The sequence below is a fragment of the Manacus candei genome, unplaced genomic scaffold, assembly GCF_025592945.1.
Source record: "Manacus candei isolate 608988 ecotype Guabito, Panama unplaced genomic scaffold, ASM2559294v1 h1tg000011l, whole genome shotgun sequence".
NCBI lineage: Eukaryota > Metazoa > Chordata > Aves > Passeriformes > Pipridae > Manacus > Manacus candei.
The window spans coordinates 17,028,170-17,046,985 of NW_026138059.1; the positions used below are offsets into that span (position 1 = coordinate 17,028,170).

Genomic DNA, 18,816 nt, shown 5'->3' on the forward strand with positions numbered 1-18,816 from the left:
GGCACGAAGACTTGGGACTAGATGATCTTTATGGTCCCTTTCAACCCCCTAGAATCATTTTATGATTCTATGATAATTTATTGGCCCAAGTAACTTAAAAAAAATCATGTGTTCATATGTTCTTGTGGTCCACAGTTCTTATAGTTCAGATTCATTAGCATTTTACTTCAACTGAGGACTATGCTTTCGACATGAATTTCTCAATGGTCCTCACTTAACTGTGCTTGGCCACACTGTGGTCTCAGTGCACACAAGTTCAATTACTTTTGAAAGAAACTGCAACAGAAGATATGTGCACCTAATGCTCTACAGAAGCCCCAAACCAGTGAGACCCTGCCCCCAAAACTAGTTTTCAGCCAGGTTTCAGCAACCCTTGTTTCACTCTGTTTAGGGTTATATATATTGCTTGCTAATGTAATATAACCCTTAATTCAGGTGCACTATAAAATAGGAGCGAAAAAGAATTTTTCCTTTCGTAGTTTTGGAATTTGTAGTGTATTTGGATTTCTGGAGTCTTGTACTCTGATTAACACTTATTGTATTTACATGGACTGTCCACACAGTGACTATTACAGACTTTCAGTGAAGTACCAGCATAACTAAATTTACAGATTGATTTGCAGAACATTTTTTGTTTAAGAAATGCATCGAAAAGTGACCTAAAGTTATATGTAATATGTCAGTAGTAAGTAGAAGTCTGATTCTATTCTGGCAAAGTCAATCTTAAATGATTTTACTCTACTCTTACTCAGAAGAACCTGAGCTTCCTATCCTTGTATATTTATTTGCACTCAAGTGAAGGTGTTGCTAAATAAACTATTACTGTATATTTGTATGGACACATTTTAGTGCTAATGTAATTTTCTCCACCTAAGTGATTTCTACAGGTATGAATCACCTTTTGGTCAATTCTCAATGTATAATATTCCTGCAATGCAATTATAGAACTCCCTTATTTTTTTTCCTATGCCTTCTATTCCCATAAAAATTTATATAACTGTAGGGAAAGGTATATATTAAACTGTAGGTGGTTAGATCAGGTACAGGAATCAAGCTTCTGCATTGCAGAATCATAGATCAGTAGCCACTCAAAGGGAACTTTGGAGATTGCCTAGTTCCCCCCCCCTGCTTACAGCAGGGTGCTCAGAATCTTGTCCAATTTGTGTTTTCGGTATATCCAAGGGTGGATACTTCTATCCAGCTAACCTATTCCAGAGTTACCTTTACAGTAAAAAAGATTCACCTTACATTTAAATGGACTTGTCATTATTTCAGTTTGTTCCCTTTGCTTCTTTGACTGGGGACCACTCTGTACTGAGAAGAGTCTGGCTCTGTCTTCTTTACTTGCTGGTGTGCTGCTAAATAGTATAATGTACAGGTTCTTGAGAGGGACACAGAGTTGGGCTCATTTCTTTGAAAAGGTGTGATAATTTTCTCCTTATTTTTGTGTACAGACTGAGGTGGGCCCTCTGCAGCCCGAGTTTGTTGACCAGGAGATCTCTCTAACCTAAATCACCTGCACCCTTTGCTTGATAGCCAAGTCTATTACTTCTTCACCTGATTTTGGTTGGCTAACCTGTTGTCAAAGATAATTTTGCCCCTTTTGCTCAATTCAATACCATATCTTAGCCTCATTCCTGAGAGAGTCCCATGGTCCTAAAAGATGAAACCCTCTTTTCAATACCAGCTATGTAACCAGTTGTTGACCAACAGTTGTTGACCAATTTATCCATATCCTCTCAAGCATCTTCTCTCACTGGTAGGATTGTGGAGAAAACCATTGGGACCCCCATGACTTTTTTATCATGTCCCTGGAGACATGTGGTGTATTCCAGGTCTGCACTGGCCATATCATTGGTACCTATATGGAAGAGGAACAAGAGATGATAGTCCCAGGGCTGGACATGCCTTTGTAGCCTCACCATAATATCCCAAATCAAAGCCCTTGGAAAGCAGTAATCCTGATGGAAGCCTTCATCCTCAGCATGGAGTCCACTAGTATTGTCACTTGCTGCTTCTTTGCAGTGCTGCTCTGAGTGCCTCAGGCTCAGCTGGTTTGGATGCTTTTTTGGCATAATTTCCAGTTCCTCATATGCTACCAGGACCGTGAACCTGTTCTGCATATTCATTAAATAAAAAATATGATAAAATTCATAAATTCTTTCCAAGTTTTGGTTCTTCGTTTCACCTCAGTGGGATTTCAGATGAAACTGTCTTACACATTCTTTTTTGGGATTTCCCACTAGAGGAGGTCTTGTAATTCCTGACTAAAAAAATATATTAATTGGCATTTCCTTAACTAGAACAGTCATCTGAAAAAATAAGGGAGAAAATATATGTGGAATGCAAAGAATTACATAATTCCAGTTGTTTTCTCCCTTTTTTTTTCCCCTTTGACTGGAAGAGAGATTCAGCAGCAGACATTAAGTAACTTTTCCTGATTTACTTAAGTTGTCATTGACAGAATATAAACATCTGAATTTTTTCCTATGGGATTTCTTTCTGTATTGATGACATCTCATCTTGGCAGGATATTACTCAGTAGATGATGACAAGGAATTTTAAGAGCAAATTATCCGGTTTTATATATGGAACACTAGTGAGATTAAATTTTTATGTTTGCTTTTTGCAAAAATTGTCATAGTTATTTCAGTGAGGTAGTGCTTATCTCAAAGGATAAGGAGAAGATTCATGATACAAAGATAATGTAAGTAATAAGTAACTGGAAAAATTAAAATTCAAGCCATGGACTATAGAGGAAAGAACACAAGCATTCATCAGATCATGAAATGAACAAGGTGATTTTTTTATGTTTGAGGACATTGAGTGAAACTGGATGTTTTACAAATTTCTGTGACCAATTGCAGGTACAAGCTCTTTATCCAGGTGCTGACCACATTGCATTAGAGAATCACACTGCTGGTAGAACTTAATCCTGCTCTAAGACTGAAAATAGATTAAACTTATAATAATTAATACTAAAGATTTTAAGAACTGACTGCTTGGTGCTAATTCTTAACTTTTTAAATCCTGCCATGAAAATACTATGTTTGCCTACAATGGTAAATATTTTAGAGTATTATTTGACTAAATAATAATAGCTTAGCAACTTAGTTGTTCAGATGTATTACTTTTGATGTAAGATAACAATTGTTTTGGGCACTAAAATTGCTTAAATATTAAGATGGCAGTTGGTTAGAGCATGGTGCTAAGAACACCAAGGTCGTGGGTTTGCTCCCCATACAGGCCATTCACTTCAGAGTTGGACTCAATGATCCTTGAGGACCCCTTCCAACTCAGAATATTCTGTGACTCTCATGTCCCAGGCCATTGGATCTTAAAGCTAAGAAACAAGATCTGACATTGTTCAGTTTTCTGTTCTAGAAGAAATCGTTTAGTCTCCATTAATTTGTGGTGAAGTTTTTGCTTCAAATAATCTATTTTGCCCATAAACAGAAACATATTTCTATACAAATGAACCTGGAAAAGAGCAATAAGTTGAAATATGAAGGATACGATGTCTAACTAGAACAGAATTAATCTGGATGGAAACACAGTTCATTGAGACATTCAGGGAATTGCTGGCTGGTGTTAAAGCTGAACTGAGACAAACATAAGAAGGCATTTATGCAATATATCAAATCTTTTGACTTAGTGCAAAAAAATCATAAATTATTTAAAATGTTACTAAAGAACTGTAAATAGGCTTTCTTTTTTTATAACAAATACAGAAGGTGATACCTGTTACTAGCTATTTTTAAAGTCTTGGTAGCATGTCTCAAGTAAGCAAATGCATATATAATTATATATTTAATATAATTATATAATTTAATATAATTATATAATATTTATATAATTATTGCTTCAGAAAGTTTCTGGTTAACCACAGGTTCTGATTGGGTGTATGTGCAAGTGTATCCCTGCATATGGCTGAATAGGCCTTACATTGAGCTACTAAATGACAGACAAAACAAGTATGAAGGCAGAATTTGCAGTAATATGGGAGAGTAATGAGGAAATAATTAAGGGTTATCGTGATAATTTTGAAAGAAAATTTGATCAAGAGCTTTAATTTTAATCAAACCCAAGTCTGATGTAATCTTGCATTTTCACAATTCCATAAGAGTACTGCAGAAATCAATTTGTATGATTACTCGCGGAATGAATGAAATGTTTTCCCGGTGCTTTCAGAGTCAGTTCTTTTGTAAAAGGATTGGCTATTAGAATTAATCTCAAAAATTACTTTTTCGGGGCAGTATCTCAGCATATTTCAGGGTTTTACATTATGCAAATAAAATAAATTATATACAGCCAGATTATATCTTCAGTATAGTTTTTTTTAATTTTTTTTCTCTGAAAAAGGTTAGCTAAGATACATAAAATAAGAACAACTGACTCTTATGACAGGTAACTCAGTGCCAAGTAGTACAGCGCCTGCTAAATTATCATGGGTATCCTTCAGCTCCCTCTTTTCCACTGTCATAAGAGAAATAGGATAAGAGTCAAATGATAATGAATAAATAAGTGAATAAAAAATACTGCAAGATATGGTCCCTGGGCAGGATCCCCTTCCACTAGATCAGGTTGCTTACAGGGAGGGCACGTTCATAACTTCTCTGCGCAACTTCTATCAGTGACTCATCATATTCACAGTAAAGAATTTCTTCCTAATATTGAATCTAAATCTACTGTCTTTCAGTTAAAGGCCATTCCCTCTTGTCCTATTGCTACATGTCCTTGTAAAAACTCCCTTTCCATCTGTCTTGTAAGCCCCCTTAGGCACTGAAAGGTTGTTTTAAGGTCTCCTCAGAGCCTTCTCTTCTCCAGGCTAAACAGCCCCAAGTCTCTCAGCCTGTCTTCACAGGAGAGGTGCTCCAGCCCTCTGGTTATCTTTTTGACCTACTCTGGACTCACTACAACAGGGCATGTCCTTCATATATCAGAAAAATATTATTTAGAGGTTCAAAGGAAATGTGTTGCAGTGTTGGTTTTGAAAGCTTTTGGAATCTTTTTGCTCAGCCTAGCTGAGTGAAATAAATTCAGAGAAATAGAAGTAACTTCTATATTATATGCAAGAAATCATCACTGCTGTTTTCAGAAAAAGCTTTTAGAAGAAATGGACCTCATGAGGTAAATTTCAGATGCATGTGGTTTTTCAGCAATTGCATGGCTTAACTCTAAGCACAATTTTCAACATTTGAGGGTACATGCTGTGCATGTATGGAGTAAAACAATATTGCTAGACTGGCTGGTAATTTACTTTGTAGCAACATCAGTGGTAAAATAAATGTGTTGTATATATACATACGTAATGACGTACATCTACTAAAACCTCCAGAGTATGCAATTTATGTAATTTGTATACATCTAAAAGCAAATCATATGTAGTACGAGGCAACCAGGCTGAATGAATTGTGCTATATTTTCATGAAACTTCAAATTACTTTGGCTACATCTACACTAGCAATCAGTAATAGTAATAAACCTCTGAAAACTGTTGTCACTGAAGCCCCAATATGCACACTACCTGAGTTCAGAGGGTTTTACTTTAAAATAGTTTTATCTAAACACACAGACTAAAAATCAGGGATAGGAATCCATTATATTCATTATAAGTGGAGACTGTTTTCTAGCTTAGTTTCATCCAAGGAAAATCCCATTTGCATCATCCTAGTCTCTAGAATGCAAAATATATGTAGTAGGTGGGTAAAGTTGGGAGATTTGCTTCTAAAGTGTTCTTGTAATACAAACTAAAATGGTAATGTAAACATACCCTAAAAGACTCTTTAAAAGAATTCAAACTTTTATTCTTGTTCTTTTTCACCCTTGATTTACAAGATGGAAAGATGTAGAAATAACCAGTTTTAAAGACGAATTCACCCAGGAGGACTGAAGAAGGAAGGAAGGAAGAAAAAAAGAAAGTGAACAGGGAAAAAATTTGTTGCCAGAGGAATGTGGTGCAAGGAAGTTGTTAAGATACCATCCACCACTTATGAATGAAATTCAGAACGATGAGCAAAAACTTTCCCAGTTAGGGAAACAAGCTAGATTTGCATTTGTTCTAAATTAGTGAGCTAAAACAGAAAATTATTAAGCAATTTGCTCAGTGTTAAAAAAGCCATTTCAAAAGCCTGCCAAGGTAATCTGAGCAGCTGCATTTCCAGAATTTCTCTGCTGATTACACCTTTTCAGGAAGAAACATTACCTGCAGCCTGAGACCTTTGAAAATTTATGTCTAATTAAAGCAATTTTCTATGCTAAAATGCGAGATACAGTTGTGTGACTTAGTGATTAGTGTTCGTGTGGAAAGTATTACTTATGAGAAATATTCCGGAATATTTTATTTTGATACAAACCCCTGTTTTTCATCAATCAGCGTACTAGGCACCTTGACATATTTTTATCACAGTGTAGACTTTGTAATATTAAAATAATCAACTACCTGACTACATGTGAACCTCTCATAGAACGCTTAAGTTATCCCATGACTTTAGTCTCCCTCTCAGTCTTTAAACAGGACACCTTTCAAAGTCTGTGTGGTACATGACCAGCTTTAGATACTTTTCATCAGTTAAGGAGAATTAAGAGCTTGAAACTGTAAGAAATAAACTTCCAGCTGGTGGTATAGCTTTTTTCTAACAAAATAGAGCCAGTTCTGAGTGGATAGTCTGAGTAAAACTATAGGTGTATGTAACAAGGAGAGATTCTAATCTAACTGGCTACCAACACTGAACTTCTCAATGTCTTTCTAGTTTATATGTATTAATTTAAGTCTGCACAAACAGACTGAAAATTCTGGATAACTGGATTCTACAAAGTATATTTCTTAATAAATCAGTTTTTGCATTGTCCACTGGAGAATCAGGTTAAATATAAAATATTTTTTAAAAAATATTTTATTTTTTGAGAAACAGATTTTATCTAATCTGGTAAAAACATCTGTTTATGACATGGTCTGGCAAACCCCTTTTTATATAAATGCTGTATGGTAAAAGAGTATCTTGATCATAGGTAAATACAGAGGCAGACAAAGTGCTTCACATATTTTGACTGAGTACACAGCATATGGTACACAGAGAGAGTGTTTTCAGCATTGAGAAAAAATAATCATTCAATACAATTGTTTAGAAATGTCAGTAAACACTGATGTATAGAGTGAAATCTGCATATGACAACAGCTTATTAAGGACTTAATAAAGCTAGATGAATCAGAAAGAGAATAATAGCTATAAGGCAATGCTTATTAATTATTGTCGATAAATAATGCTTCAAATTATTTAAACCCAACATATATATTAAGAAAGTATGTTTTTTCTTGCTATGAAAATCTGTCCTCACTAGTGAGATTAGAACAGTATAATGGAATTGAGAAAGGTCTTTAAGTGAGATTCCTTAGAACTTGATTTTTATACTAAGAGATTTTTAACTATGTAAAATATATGATTTGTGAAGAAAAAATATAGTAGCATCCTCCAGGATGTATAGTTCTTCCAGGTGTTCTTTCACTGCATGTTACTCTAGGCATATATTCATAGAAAGTCGCATGTCAAATCTCGTGTGCAGCACTATCTGCAGTGCCCACTCTTGTATGCCTTTACAATCACTTTATCATGGTGAAAGGATGCCAGCAGCTTGGCTTTCCACTCACAGTTTTTCAGTCAGAATCTCTGGAACAGAATTTTAAAACCCGAAGGAGGACAGATTGCAGAACTTTAAAGTAACTAAAAGAAACGGAATAACAATTCTTTCTCTGGGCTGTTTTCCATGCCAAGCGCCAAGTAGTTTTCCTCTGCCTGAAGGTAGTTCTAAGTAGAGGTTAGCAGCTAGAGAGACCTATTAGAACTAGCATATGACCTGCTAGTCTTTGGATGACAAACATAAGTAGATAAATTTTCAGATCTACCTATTTAATGTGAATTATTTCACATTTTGTTATACAAACAGGAAGAAGAGGCTGTTCTTTATTCCTGCAGAACTTACTTTGTTATGGAAGAGACACCATAGTGTAATCTATAATTGATAGAGTGGAAGTGACTTACATTTTCTCTAGAAAAGCAAAAAGTTTGAGTCAGGTGCAAAACTATTTTGTACATTTTAAGTAAAAGAAAAAAAAACACCTCCTACTATATGAAGAAAATTATTTGGTTTTACCAATGCAAAATTTCTTTTCAGAGGCTGTAAGTCTTGCAAGACTGTGTGAAGTGAAATGTATGTAGCATAAAAGAATCTTTGACTGAAGCTTCAAGGGGAATTTTTCATATAGCATATATTTGTCCAATACAGCAATGCAAAGGCTTGGGTATTCTCATGACCTGAGAAATAATATTGCTTCTTGGAAACCTTCTGAAGTAAACGGGAGCATTGCTAGAAGCAGGCATTTGCAAATACAACCATCCAGCCCTGTGCTTATAAATACATTTTCCCTCAAATATACACTCCAAAGTAAACGCTTCCATAAAACTAAAAGGATAGTTATCAAGAACTTTTTTTTATATTTTCAAATTATTTTACTATTGAAATGCTAGCATCTGTCTGTCTTAGTTCACTCTGTAAACAAAGCTTCATTTGCCTAGTTTATGTAAGCCAATCCTTTTGAACCAGAAGAATATCCTGCTGTACAATCATTTTGATATTTTCCCTCTTACTACCACCGCAGTTATTTCCTTTAGAATATAAAGTTTTCAGTAGAAAAGTTTCTATCTTGAACCAATCTTGCCTGAAAATGCACAACACCATGTCTAAATACTATGATTTCTGAAAAAGTCAACAAAAGATTACAATCAAAATATCATTAGATGAGTAGGATAAGGGTACTGAGGTTTTGATAAATCTAATAGGGTTCTGAAAACAATAGTCAAGTCAGATGCTTTCAGGGTGCTCAGATAGCAAACCCTGCTGATCACACTACAGCTTTTAGCACAGCTGGTAGTAAAGGATCAACTAATTATATTGCCAGGGAAAGATTTTCAAAAGACTTGATTTTGTTTAATGTTTGATTATCAGTTTATTATAACAGCACTCAGCAGTGCCTCTAAAGTTAACATCAGATGATTTTCCCTTAATGAAGTTCTTGGAGAAAAGTTGATAAGGGAATTTGTTTACTTAGTATCCTTGGGTAAGATCTCATTTCATAAAAAGAGAACACAGATGGAGTTCATTTTCATAAATGGTGGGATATTTAGTGGGAAACAGATAAAGAGATAAGCAAACCTGGGATCAGAGGTATTTCAGATCCTAGAATTTTTTTTCTTCTTTAATATTATACTTGTGAAGAAGATAATCTCTGGATACTATTCTGGAATTCTTCACCCCTCCCCTCCATTTTTTTTTTTTCATGAAAAAAGGAAAAATATTTTCTTGGCAAGGAGTAATATACATCAATTGTCTGCCACTACACAAAGAGCTGACTTTGGAATTAGAATATATATGGCTGATGGAGCTCTGAAGTCAATAAAAATTTTTCTGTCAGCTGCAGTGAGAGCAGAACAAGGCCAGGACTAAGTGCTGTTCTGAAACTACTGCAAATATATATCACATCTGCTTACATTTAAGAGTTAAAGGTATCTGCTATATGGATGACAGAAAATGGTTTCCTTACCAAAACTCATCCATGTAACGATTCAGATTAATTACATGTATTTTATGTAAAAATGTGTGCTAAAAGAAAAATGCAGGAGTTGCAAAATCATACATACTCAAAATTTAGGAAATACCAGAATTGATGAATCATTCATTAGATTTATCTCTTCTTCAGCTAAATATCATAAAAGAGTCTTTACCTACCATCACTTCATTCAGTGCATAAGTGGGCATGAGGAAACTGATCTACTCTAGAGGTGCAGTAAAGGGAAATATGTATAAAATAAAGAAGGAACCAGAAAAGAAGAGTTAGTTTTATGGTATCATTTAAATGTTGCGCTCAAGAAATGAAAATAAATCATACTTTAGCTGAAGTTGGGTTAGCAGGTATCTTTTTATAGGTAGAAATCAATTCTTCCCTTTCTTTCTTTCTGAATCTTTTGTTTTAAGGTGTGATTTTCAAAATTTTTCAACAGTCAGTACTGCAACTGAAGCCAATAGGAGTTGTGCTTCAAATTAAAAAGTAAATATTTGAAAGATACATAGCTTCTTTGATGACAAATGTCACAAAAATATGTAATGAGGGAATAAGAAATCCTTTCCTCAGGAAAAGGTGTAGATGAGGCTTAAAAATTCATACCGAGAATCGTCCAGCTTTACTTTAGAGAGAATTAATTATTGCAATAAAAATTGGGTTGTGAAACTGGTCTGAGAGCTCCTTTTCAGTAATTGTCCTGATGCTTAGATTTATCCACCAGTACATGGATTAGATTGTCATCCTTTTACTGAAAAATAAATTTAGTCTTAATTCTTACGTGTTGTGTGGTAAGGACATATATGTGGGCAGTTTTCAAAGAGCGACTGATGACCTATAAATTTCACCATTTAACTTATTTCAGAATAATTTCCTTGTGGACCCATACCTTTCTGCTCTATAAATCTGCTAAATACATACAATTTACTGTGTCTCCTTCTCTCCAGTTAAATACTCTTTTGTAGAATTCTCTTCCTTATGAGTCAATGAACTTTCTGTAGTCCCAAGTCTCTATAATACTACTGCCAGTCTTTCAGTGCTTTCAAAGGCACAAACTTCCTGTCCCACCTCAAACATAATGTTAGTCTCCATATAATGAAAAATTGAATTTAGGGTTATGCTTTCCACAAATAGGCCACAGTTCTCCATCTTCTTCCTTATATTGTTAAGTTCTTCACTTCTTTCCCTGCTGTCACTGATTTTCTCTGTCCAGACTCCTCACTGTGGGCAGAACTTATAGCACACCATCTGGGACCACCTTCCTGTATCTTTACTACATTGATTTGCCATCTGTTCACAAGTCTCATTGGAAAGCAAATCTTTCACTTCCTCTTAATCTCCGTTTCCTCCACTTTGCCACAGTTCTATTCAGTTCTGTAGAGTATTTCAAATTCATTTCATGAAAAAGAAAGGAGAAGGCTTTCACTGCTGTGGTATTTCCTGACATTGTTGGTTGAAGCTACAAATTTTCACATATGTCTGCATCTTCTTTCAAAAAAAGTCAAATTAAAGTATTTTAAAATAATGTCATATATAAAAAATAATTGGAAATACAATACTTGTTTGACAAATTCAACTTTCAATTATATAAGTAAGGCATAAGACTTCATAATCCAAACAATGTATAATACTTAGAGCATAAAGGAGTATACCCAATGACTGTTTTCAGTCTTTGTACTGCTAGCTCTATAGTACAAGGCAGAGGACAGAAGTATTTCGATAGATCTTCTTAAAAAGACTTCTATTGAAGGACTACGAAGACACTGTTCATTTTTTTTAAGCTAAATATAAGTGGAAGATGAAATATTTCAAGGATGCAAGTCAAATCTTCAGAGCAGCACGGTGAGTTGTATTAGCAGTAACACTTTGTAGAAGTACTGCTGCAGTTGCTAGTTTTTTTAGGTGAAGTCCAGCTGCTGTATAGCTGTTTTCTGGGATGTGTAATTGGCAATCTGAAACTTATTTGTCCAACACCACATTCACAATTTCATCACATGGATTCTCTCAACAAAGTCAATGCACAAGTTTAAGTCACATACAAGTCAATTTGAATTTATGTGACCTGGGAACCATTAACAGCTTATCATTTGTTACATTGACTGTATGCCATTCCTGGTATGTAGTCTGACCTTCAGTTAAACTGAGTACTGTTTCAGATCAACTTCAGTGGCAGACCTTGTTTGCTTTATTGAGCTTAGAGAATTTCCACTCCCACAGATATCTGAAAACTTTTCATTGTTGCAGGCCTATCAATCTTTTTATCTCATTTCAAGTGTCAGACCACCTGCATCATCAGCTGGGAGGAAGATTATCCTGCAGCTCACTACTTCATATCTTGAGTGTCTCTGGATGTTTTAAAATAAATTATAGTTTTGGAGATCTTTTTTTTTTCTTTTCTCTATTTAGCAGAAAGTACAGAAAATTCTGTTTAACATGGAAATTAAGTGTGAATGGCCAATTTAGGAAGTTATTACAGGTTAGTCCAAAGACCTAATTTCTTTTTGGGTAACATAAACTGTTAACAATTAGCTACTACTTTGTACTTTAGTTCTGAATGCCACAGTTCCTTCCAATTAATCCTCTTTTCACAACCTATTCAATGAGCTAACCTGCTTGTGGGTTATATTCTTGAAACATGATCCATGGAATAGATCTCCTGTCTGTGAACTATGAATATTTTTTCTGTTAAACAAAAATAATAATAGCCTCTCTCTATCCTTCAAATAAGCTTTCCCTACCACTTAAAATATAAGTTCCTAAAACATCTGAATTACTGAATTTCTATTTCTTATGAGTCTTCTTTTTTCCGCCAATTTGAAAACAGAAGCCAAAAAAAAAAATATTTCTTCTTTAGGTTTGAATCAACAGTATTGTCTACTATTGTATTTGAGAGCTCATTTCCGTAACATTAAATTTTGTTGAAAGGGAAATAATTATGTTCTAAATCAAGTAGTGATAGAGAGTTGACCAGAAGGAGGACATGGGATTACAATAAAAGCACTATTATACAACTCTAACTTTACGTACAGTTTATATTTTTTATTTTACTATGTGGTAAGTACAGAGAAATAATAACTTCCAGAAACAAAGCTCTGAAGGAAACATCTACTGCAATTTTCTGCATGGATATATACATACACTAAAGTGACAGCATTCGCATTATATTTTCACATACAGAACAGCACAAGGAAAAACTGAAGTTAGTACTACTGTGAAGCTGCTATTACTTTTTTTTTTTAATGAAAAATTAAGGTTTTATGTAATATAGACTAAATGCGCAATCTGATCTCATAAAAAATTATTATGGATAACACCTCTTTGTGTGTTGTCTCGCAACAATACTTTGAATTAATCATTTTAATTTTTTTAAGAATTTGAAAATTGCTCTATGTAAACTCTGCCTTACCATAAGCACAGTCAGAGGATAATATTACTTTTTTTCATTACTCTTTACTAGCTTTTTTTAAATAAAATATGTTACTGTTCATAACTTTCAGGTTTATTTTATTTTTAGTCATATATTGAATGCCGGAAGGTTTCATCCCTTTTCTTTTCTTCAGTTACTGATGACTGCACCTCTTTCTTTTGCAGTGAAAACATTACAGCCTTTCAAACAGTCTCATACTTCTATCATTCTATTATTTCATCTATCTGTTTGATTGAACAATTGCAAGTAATTCTGAGAGTTTGCATTGTTTTACATATTGTTTCTTACTACAGTGAAAATCAAATCACTTAGACAGGTCCTAATCAGAAGGTTTTCATAGCTTACAAAAAAAATTAATTCATGAAGTGAAACATATGAGACTAACCTTCAATCTCCATTTGCAGAATCTTAAGTCTTTTGTAGTCAGGCTACAAAAAAAATGACAATTCTGATTGAGCAGACAGATGGCTAAGAATATATAGGATAGGCATCTGTGCTAATAGTACTAAAAGTTTTAGCAGCTTTTACTTTTTACTGGCCACGGTGACCTAACGAAGAAAGTATCTATTCCAATTAGTTCCTTTTATCTCAGATTAGTTACAGGAGGTAAAATTACTTCTTCTTCCATAATGCTTCTATAGAAAAGCACTTTATAGTTTGTTACATATTGTTTAAGTTGATATTTTTCTAAGATGACTTTTCTGGTTTTTAAAAATCTTCTGTTAATTCTATGTTTGCTTATCACTACGTAACACTCTATTTCCTTAACATTGCATGTGGCTAATATTTGGGAACTGAATAAAGAATAGATGTTTCAAATTTTATCTGAGGAACTCAGACACGGTCTTCTTTGACTCCTCAGTTATAAACATTTGCCCTTACCTTCTAGCATATAGTCTTGGAGCACTCTGCTGTTAGAATCTTGAGAATACAATGGATGCAGGCCTGCTTCTCTCTATAGTTGGCTAAGCAAAACAATTTGTTTTTATCCTTTCTACTGCTGCTTACTATGTTTTACATTAGAATTGGGAATACTTTTTGAGTGGGAATTTTATAGTATTGAGAACCTTTATCATAGAAAAACCTTAAAATTCTGAATAAGGCACATAGAAAGAAAGACTAATCCCTTACTGTATAGTGTTAGAAGCTTTGGTTGTATTAGAATGAAGGGGACCACATCTCTGGTGGGACTGGCCAATATAAACCTTTTACATAAATATTCTACAGACAGATTTTACAAAACAGACCTTTTAAAACATCAGGAGCTGTGATTTCCCACTAGGAATTTCAACCAACATCCTTTTGTAGAATTCTATTCTGTAGTAGGTCTGTCCATTATGGAGTTAATTTTTTTCATGGCAGCACATACAGTACTACAGTACTACAGTACTACAAAACATTGTTGATAAGACAGCAATATTTTAGTCATTGCTGAACAGGACCTTTTTTTTGCCCACTCTGCCCCATAGTAAGTAGGCTAGAGACGCACAAGAAGCTAAGAGGGAAGCGCAAACAGGACAGCTGACCCAAACTGACCAAAGAGATATTCCATGATATGTAACATCACACTCAGAAATGAGAATGGATGGGAGATGGATTTTGGGAAGGTTGACATTATTTGAAAACTGGTTGGGCATCAGTATACACGTGGAAGGTGGTGAACCATTGCCTTTGAATCATTTGATTTTTTAGTCTTTCTTCCTTTCTTTCTTCCTCCCATTTCCTTTGTTTATTAAAGTATCTCAACCCACAAGATTTCTACCCTTTGCTTTTCCTATTCTCTTCACTATTCTATAGTGAGAATAGAGCAAGTCAGTGGTTGTGCAGTGGTTAGCTGGCAGCAGGGGTCAACCCATCATGAGTGTAATTTTTTATGCCTATAGTCTCTGATGCATTGTTAAGATAACATGGTTATCTAATTTTAAGGCTTTATATTATGAAACATTGCCAATACCAAAGAGTAAGAATACATATTGCAAGTGTAATTCTGACAATGCTAATTGTCTCACTTTGACCTAGCAAAATGCATCAAAGATATTTGAGCTGTTGGATTGCAGAATGGAGCTTTTATTAGCATAAGGGTAGCTGGTTAGTTATTCCTGAGCAACCAGAGAGTCTAATATGACTGACAGTGACTTGTGCTGGTATAAAATAATTCACTGGAATATAACTCTTGGGTGACTGGAACTCTCGGGTGCAGTAGAAAATCAGAACCTCCTTAAGGTGATGGAGTTGTGTGCACTTCACCTATCGTGATCTCCCATCAGGTAAAGTTTAGATTGGATATTAGGAAAAATATCTTCACCAAAAGAGTTGGCAAGCACTGCAACAGGCTGCCTAGGGAAGTGGTTGAGTCACCATCCCTGGAAGTATTTAAATAACGTAGATGTGGCATTTAGGGACATAGCTGAGTGGTAAGCTTGGCAGAGTCAGGTTTGCAGTTAGAGTTGATGATCTTAAAGGCCTTTTTCAATGTAAACTATTCTATGATTCATCCCACAGTCCAATTACTTAATGCCACCTACTGTCTGGAGAGCCACAGTAAAGTCTGTGAAGAATATGTTGTAATTAGAGTGCATATTGGATTTCTTTCTCACATTCAGATCTTTGGTCCTTACCTTGTACAATAAGTCTACTGTAATATGTCTTTGGAAGGAAATGGTATTTGATGGAGGAATTATTAAACTCCTGAGATCTCCATCTGTTTTTAAATCTTCCTTGATTATGCTTCTGTTGCTCCTTAACCTCTAGTTTTTTGCCTTTCAGAGGAGGAGGAAGAGACTCTTTAAATGCTAAAAATTCATTTTCTAGGGGATTATTAATTCAATATCTGTTCTTTTACAGCTGCTCTGGATGAAGAAGAAAAAGAAGAAATGGATCTTCTTCCATTTTTATGAATATATGTTGTGGTGGTTTGAAAAAAACCTTTCCCCCTGGGGCTTGTGATAGTCTGCCCAGGGGTGGTGTTTTTGATACTGGACCAATTAAAAACTTTGTGTGCCCTTGTGGAAATTACATGCTCACAGAAGCAGAAAAGAAGAGGTTGATTTCCAACTGCATAGCTAGAAGAAGAAGCAGCCACGGTTTGAACGGTCCCTACCCCCTGGCTCCTGGCCGGGGGGGCCGGGAGCAGCACAGCTACTGAGAGAAGCCCCCTGAAGCTAGCGACCGAGGGGGACCCCAGAAGATAGGGGAGACCCCGGGGTTGGAGCAGGCCAGGCTCCATGACCCTTTGGAGAGACAGCTGCAGCATACAGTCATGTAAGTGCAGAGGGGAGTCTCCCCCCATGGGTTTGGGGGAGCCCCTGGGCCCTCACTGTCCTGGCCCAGCCAAGACTGCAGGAGTTAAACTCCCCAGGGGTTTTCCAGCCGACCTCATCGCCTTTTCCCACCGTGGGTGGAAGGAGTGGTGAGAAGCTGGCTGGACCCTGCAGCAGCAGTGAATCGGACCAGTGAATCCGAGAACAGAGCAGATGGAGATTGAGAGAGAGAGAGAGGGAGAGAGTCAGTTTTGCCCAGATGATTAAATCTTACTGGACTGATTTTGCAACTCATTTGATGAGGCCTAGTGGGTATTCTTGGGGGAACGATATGTTTACTTCATAAAAAATCCATAACTTTGTCGACTTCTGATATCCTATTTTTTGGGAAGGATGTTGTTTAAACTTTGGCATATACAACTCCATTTTATCAGTCTCAGTTATAGCATCAGCTGCAGTTAGGAATAATACCTGCAATGTTGACATATACAATCTCATGGAGAATAGGAGAGTACATGCCTTGCAAGCATAATATTTATTTCTGGAATGGTCTCTAACCTAAGATGGCAGTATGTGTCCAGCATGAGAGCTTGAAATATTAATTGCAGTCTGCTGGTAGAAAAATTCTCATTACAATAGCATCCAAAGACAATAACAAAAGTGTCAAGTTCTGTGATCTCCATATCAAGCATTTGATTTTGTCCAAGGTGTTTACTAGTTCTTGAAAGAAACCCACTATTATCCAATACATTAAGTGTCCTAACTGTGAAAAGAAGAAAAAACTCTGGAAATCAGAGTAGAGGATTTGAGAAAATTCTTTTGAAGCACATAACTTTGGTTCAAGTTTAGGAAACGATAGTTGCAGGCTACCAACAGGACTTGTCAGAAAGAAGTACAATTTCTTTATACGTGTACTAAAACAAAGAAGCAAGCAAACAAACAAACAAAAAAGGCAAAAAATCCCCAAACAAAACAAAATCCCAAAAGCCCACACACCCCTCATGCACTTCAGGGCTTCTGGGATGGGATTCAGCTGAAATGCAAACAACTTCAGCAATAATGCAGCAGTCAGTGGTACCTCCAGGGTTGTTCCATTCACCCAAAGAGGAGATTTAAAAGATGGAGAACTGAATTGTGGATTGTGCCAGCAAGGATTCTACAATCTTTGGTTGGTGCTTAGATGTTTAGCTTACACCATTTTGTAGTGGGTTGACCCTGGCCGGATACCAGGTACCCACTAAAGCCTCTCTCTCACTCTCCCTCTGCAACTGGACACAGGAGAGAGAAAAAAAACAGCTAAGAATTCATGAGTTGAGATAACAGCTGGAAGAGGTCACTTACTGATTACCTTCAAGAGCAAGACAGACTCCAGCTACCAAAACCAGCCACAGGAACCCACTACTCATGTACAGAAACCTACATTTAGACATCTTAATAATAATCTGAATTATACATTTATCAGTTTAATATTCCCACAAGCATGCTGGGAGAAACTAGAATAAGAAAGAAAAAGATGATCTTTCTTCCACTTTTTCTTTTTTTTAACCACACACAATTTCCCTGACAGTCTGAATGTTTCTTAAGGGGAATATTTATACTGTATGGTCTTTGTGTTTCTGTTGAGTACATTGAAAACAAATTGGTTCCTGACAGACTCCTGGAAGAAGAGGCATAGAACATGGGCCACCTCTGGTGCTGAAGTTTATACAATGTGAATGTCTCTCTTCTTTCCTCTCATAGAGGAATCAGTTGATAGAATACTTTTATTTCTTAGATGAAAGAAGTATTTTGTATTTCAGGAACTAATATAGCTGAAGAATTTTGAAAATAAATGCTGAAGTACTTAAAGTAAAGCCCTTTTTTGGGGAAAGATACTTTTTAAGTCCCTTTGAAGCCAATGTCATTGGTGTAAATGAGTATTCCTGTCACTTATAACGAGGCCCTAAAATGCGCATAGTTGAAAATTTTCCACTCCTTTTGAAGTCCCTGTATAACCACATTGACTCAATAGCTGCTTTTAAATGCTAAAGCACTCCTCTTTCCTACTGCCTATATAATTACAAACAAACAAAAAAACAGTGGCTGGAAAGCATGATTATAAAGTCCTTGATAAGTTTAGAACTCCCAAAAGTATTGCTTTAGATTTCAGAAAGAAAACTTAATAATTTTAATTTAAAAATATTCTCTACTGACCAGATGTAGATCAACACATGTAGAATTGTGTTCACAAGCATTGACTATGCAGTCATCAATGTCTTGGTCGCATTTCAGTCCTGCATATCCTGGGTTGCACAAACAATAGAAGCCATTGACAACTGCAACAGAGATAGTATGTTATTACTAATAGTCTTTTAGCACAACAACTGAATGTAGTAAAATTAGTAAGTTACAGTTATGGCTACCGTCTGGAAAAGATTTGGACTGGTTTTACCTAAAAGATGTGGGCATGTTAAAAAAATTGAAATAATTTAATTGTGGCATATCAAAAAATGTTTTTAATATGAAAGCAGATTCAT

General features: G+C 35.6%; 1 protein-coding gene across 1 annotated transcript in view; it reads right to left on the reverse strand.

Annotated features, from left to right (window-relative positions):
- The window catches only part of EYS (eyes shut homolog), a 671,723-nt gene that overhangs the window by 512,899 nt on the left and 140,008 nt on the right, over window positions 1-18,816 (reverse strand). Inside the window, exon 11 of the mRNA XM_051778236.1 lies at window positions 18,494-18,615. Within this exon, the coding sequence (XP_051634196.1) occupies window positions 18,494-18,615 (122 nt within the window). The remainder of the gene's footprint in view (window positions 1-18,493; window positions 18,616-18,816) is intronic.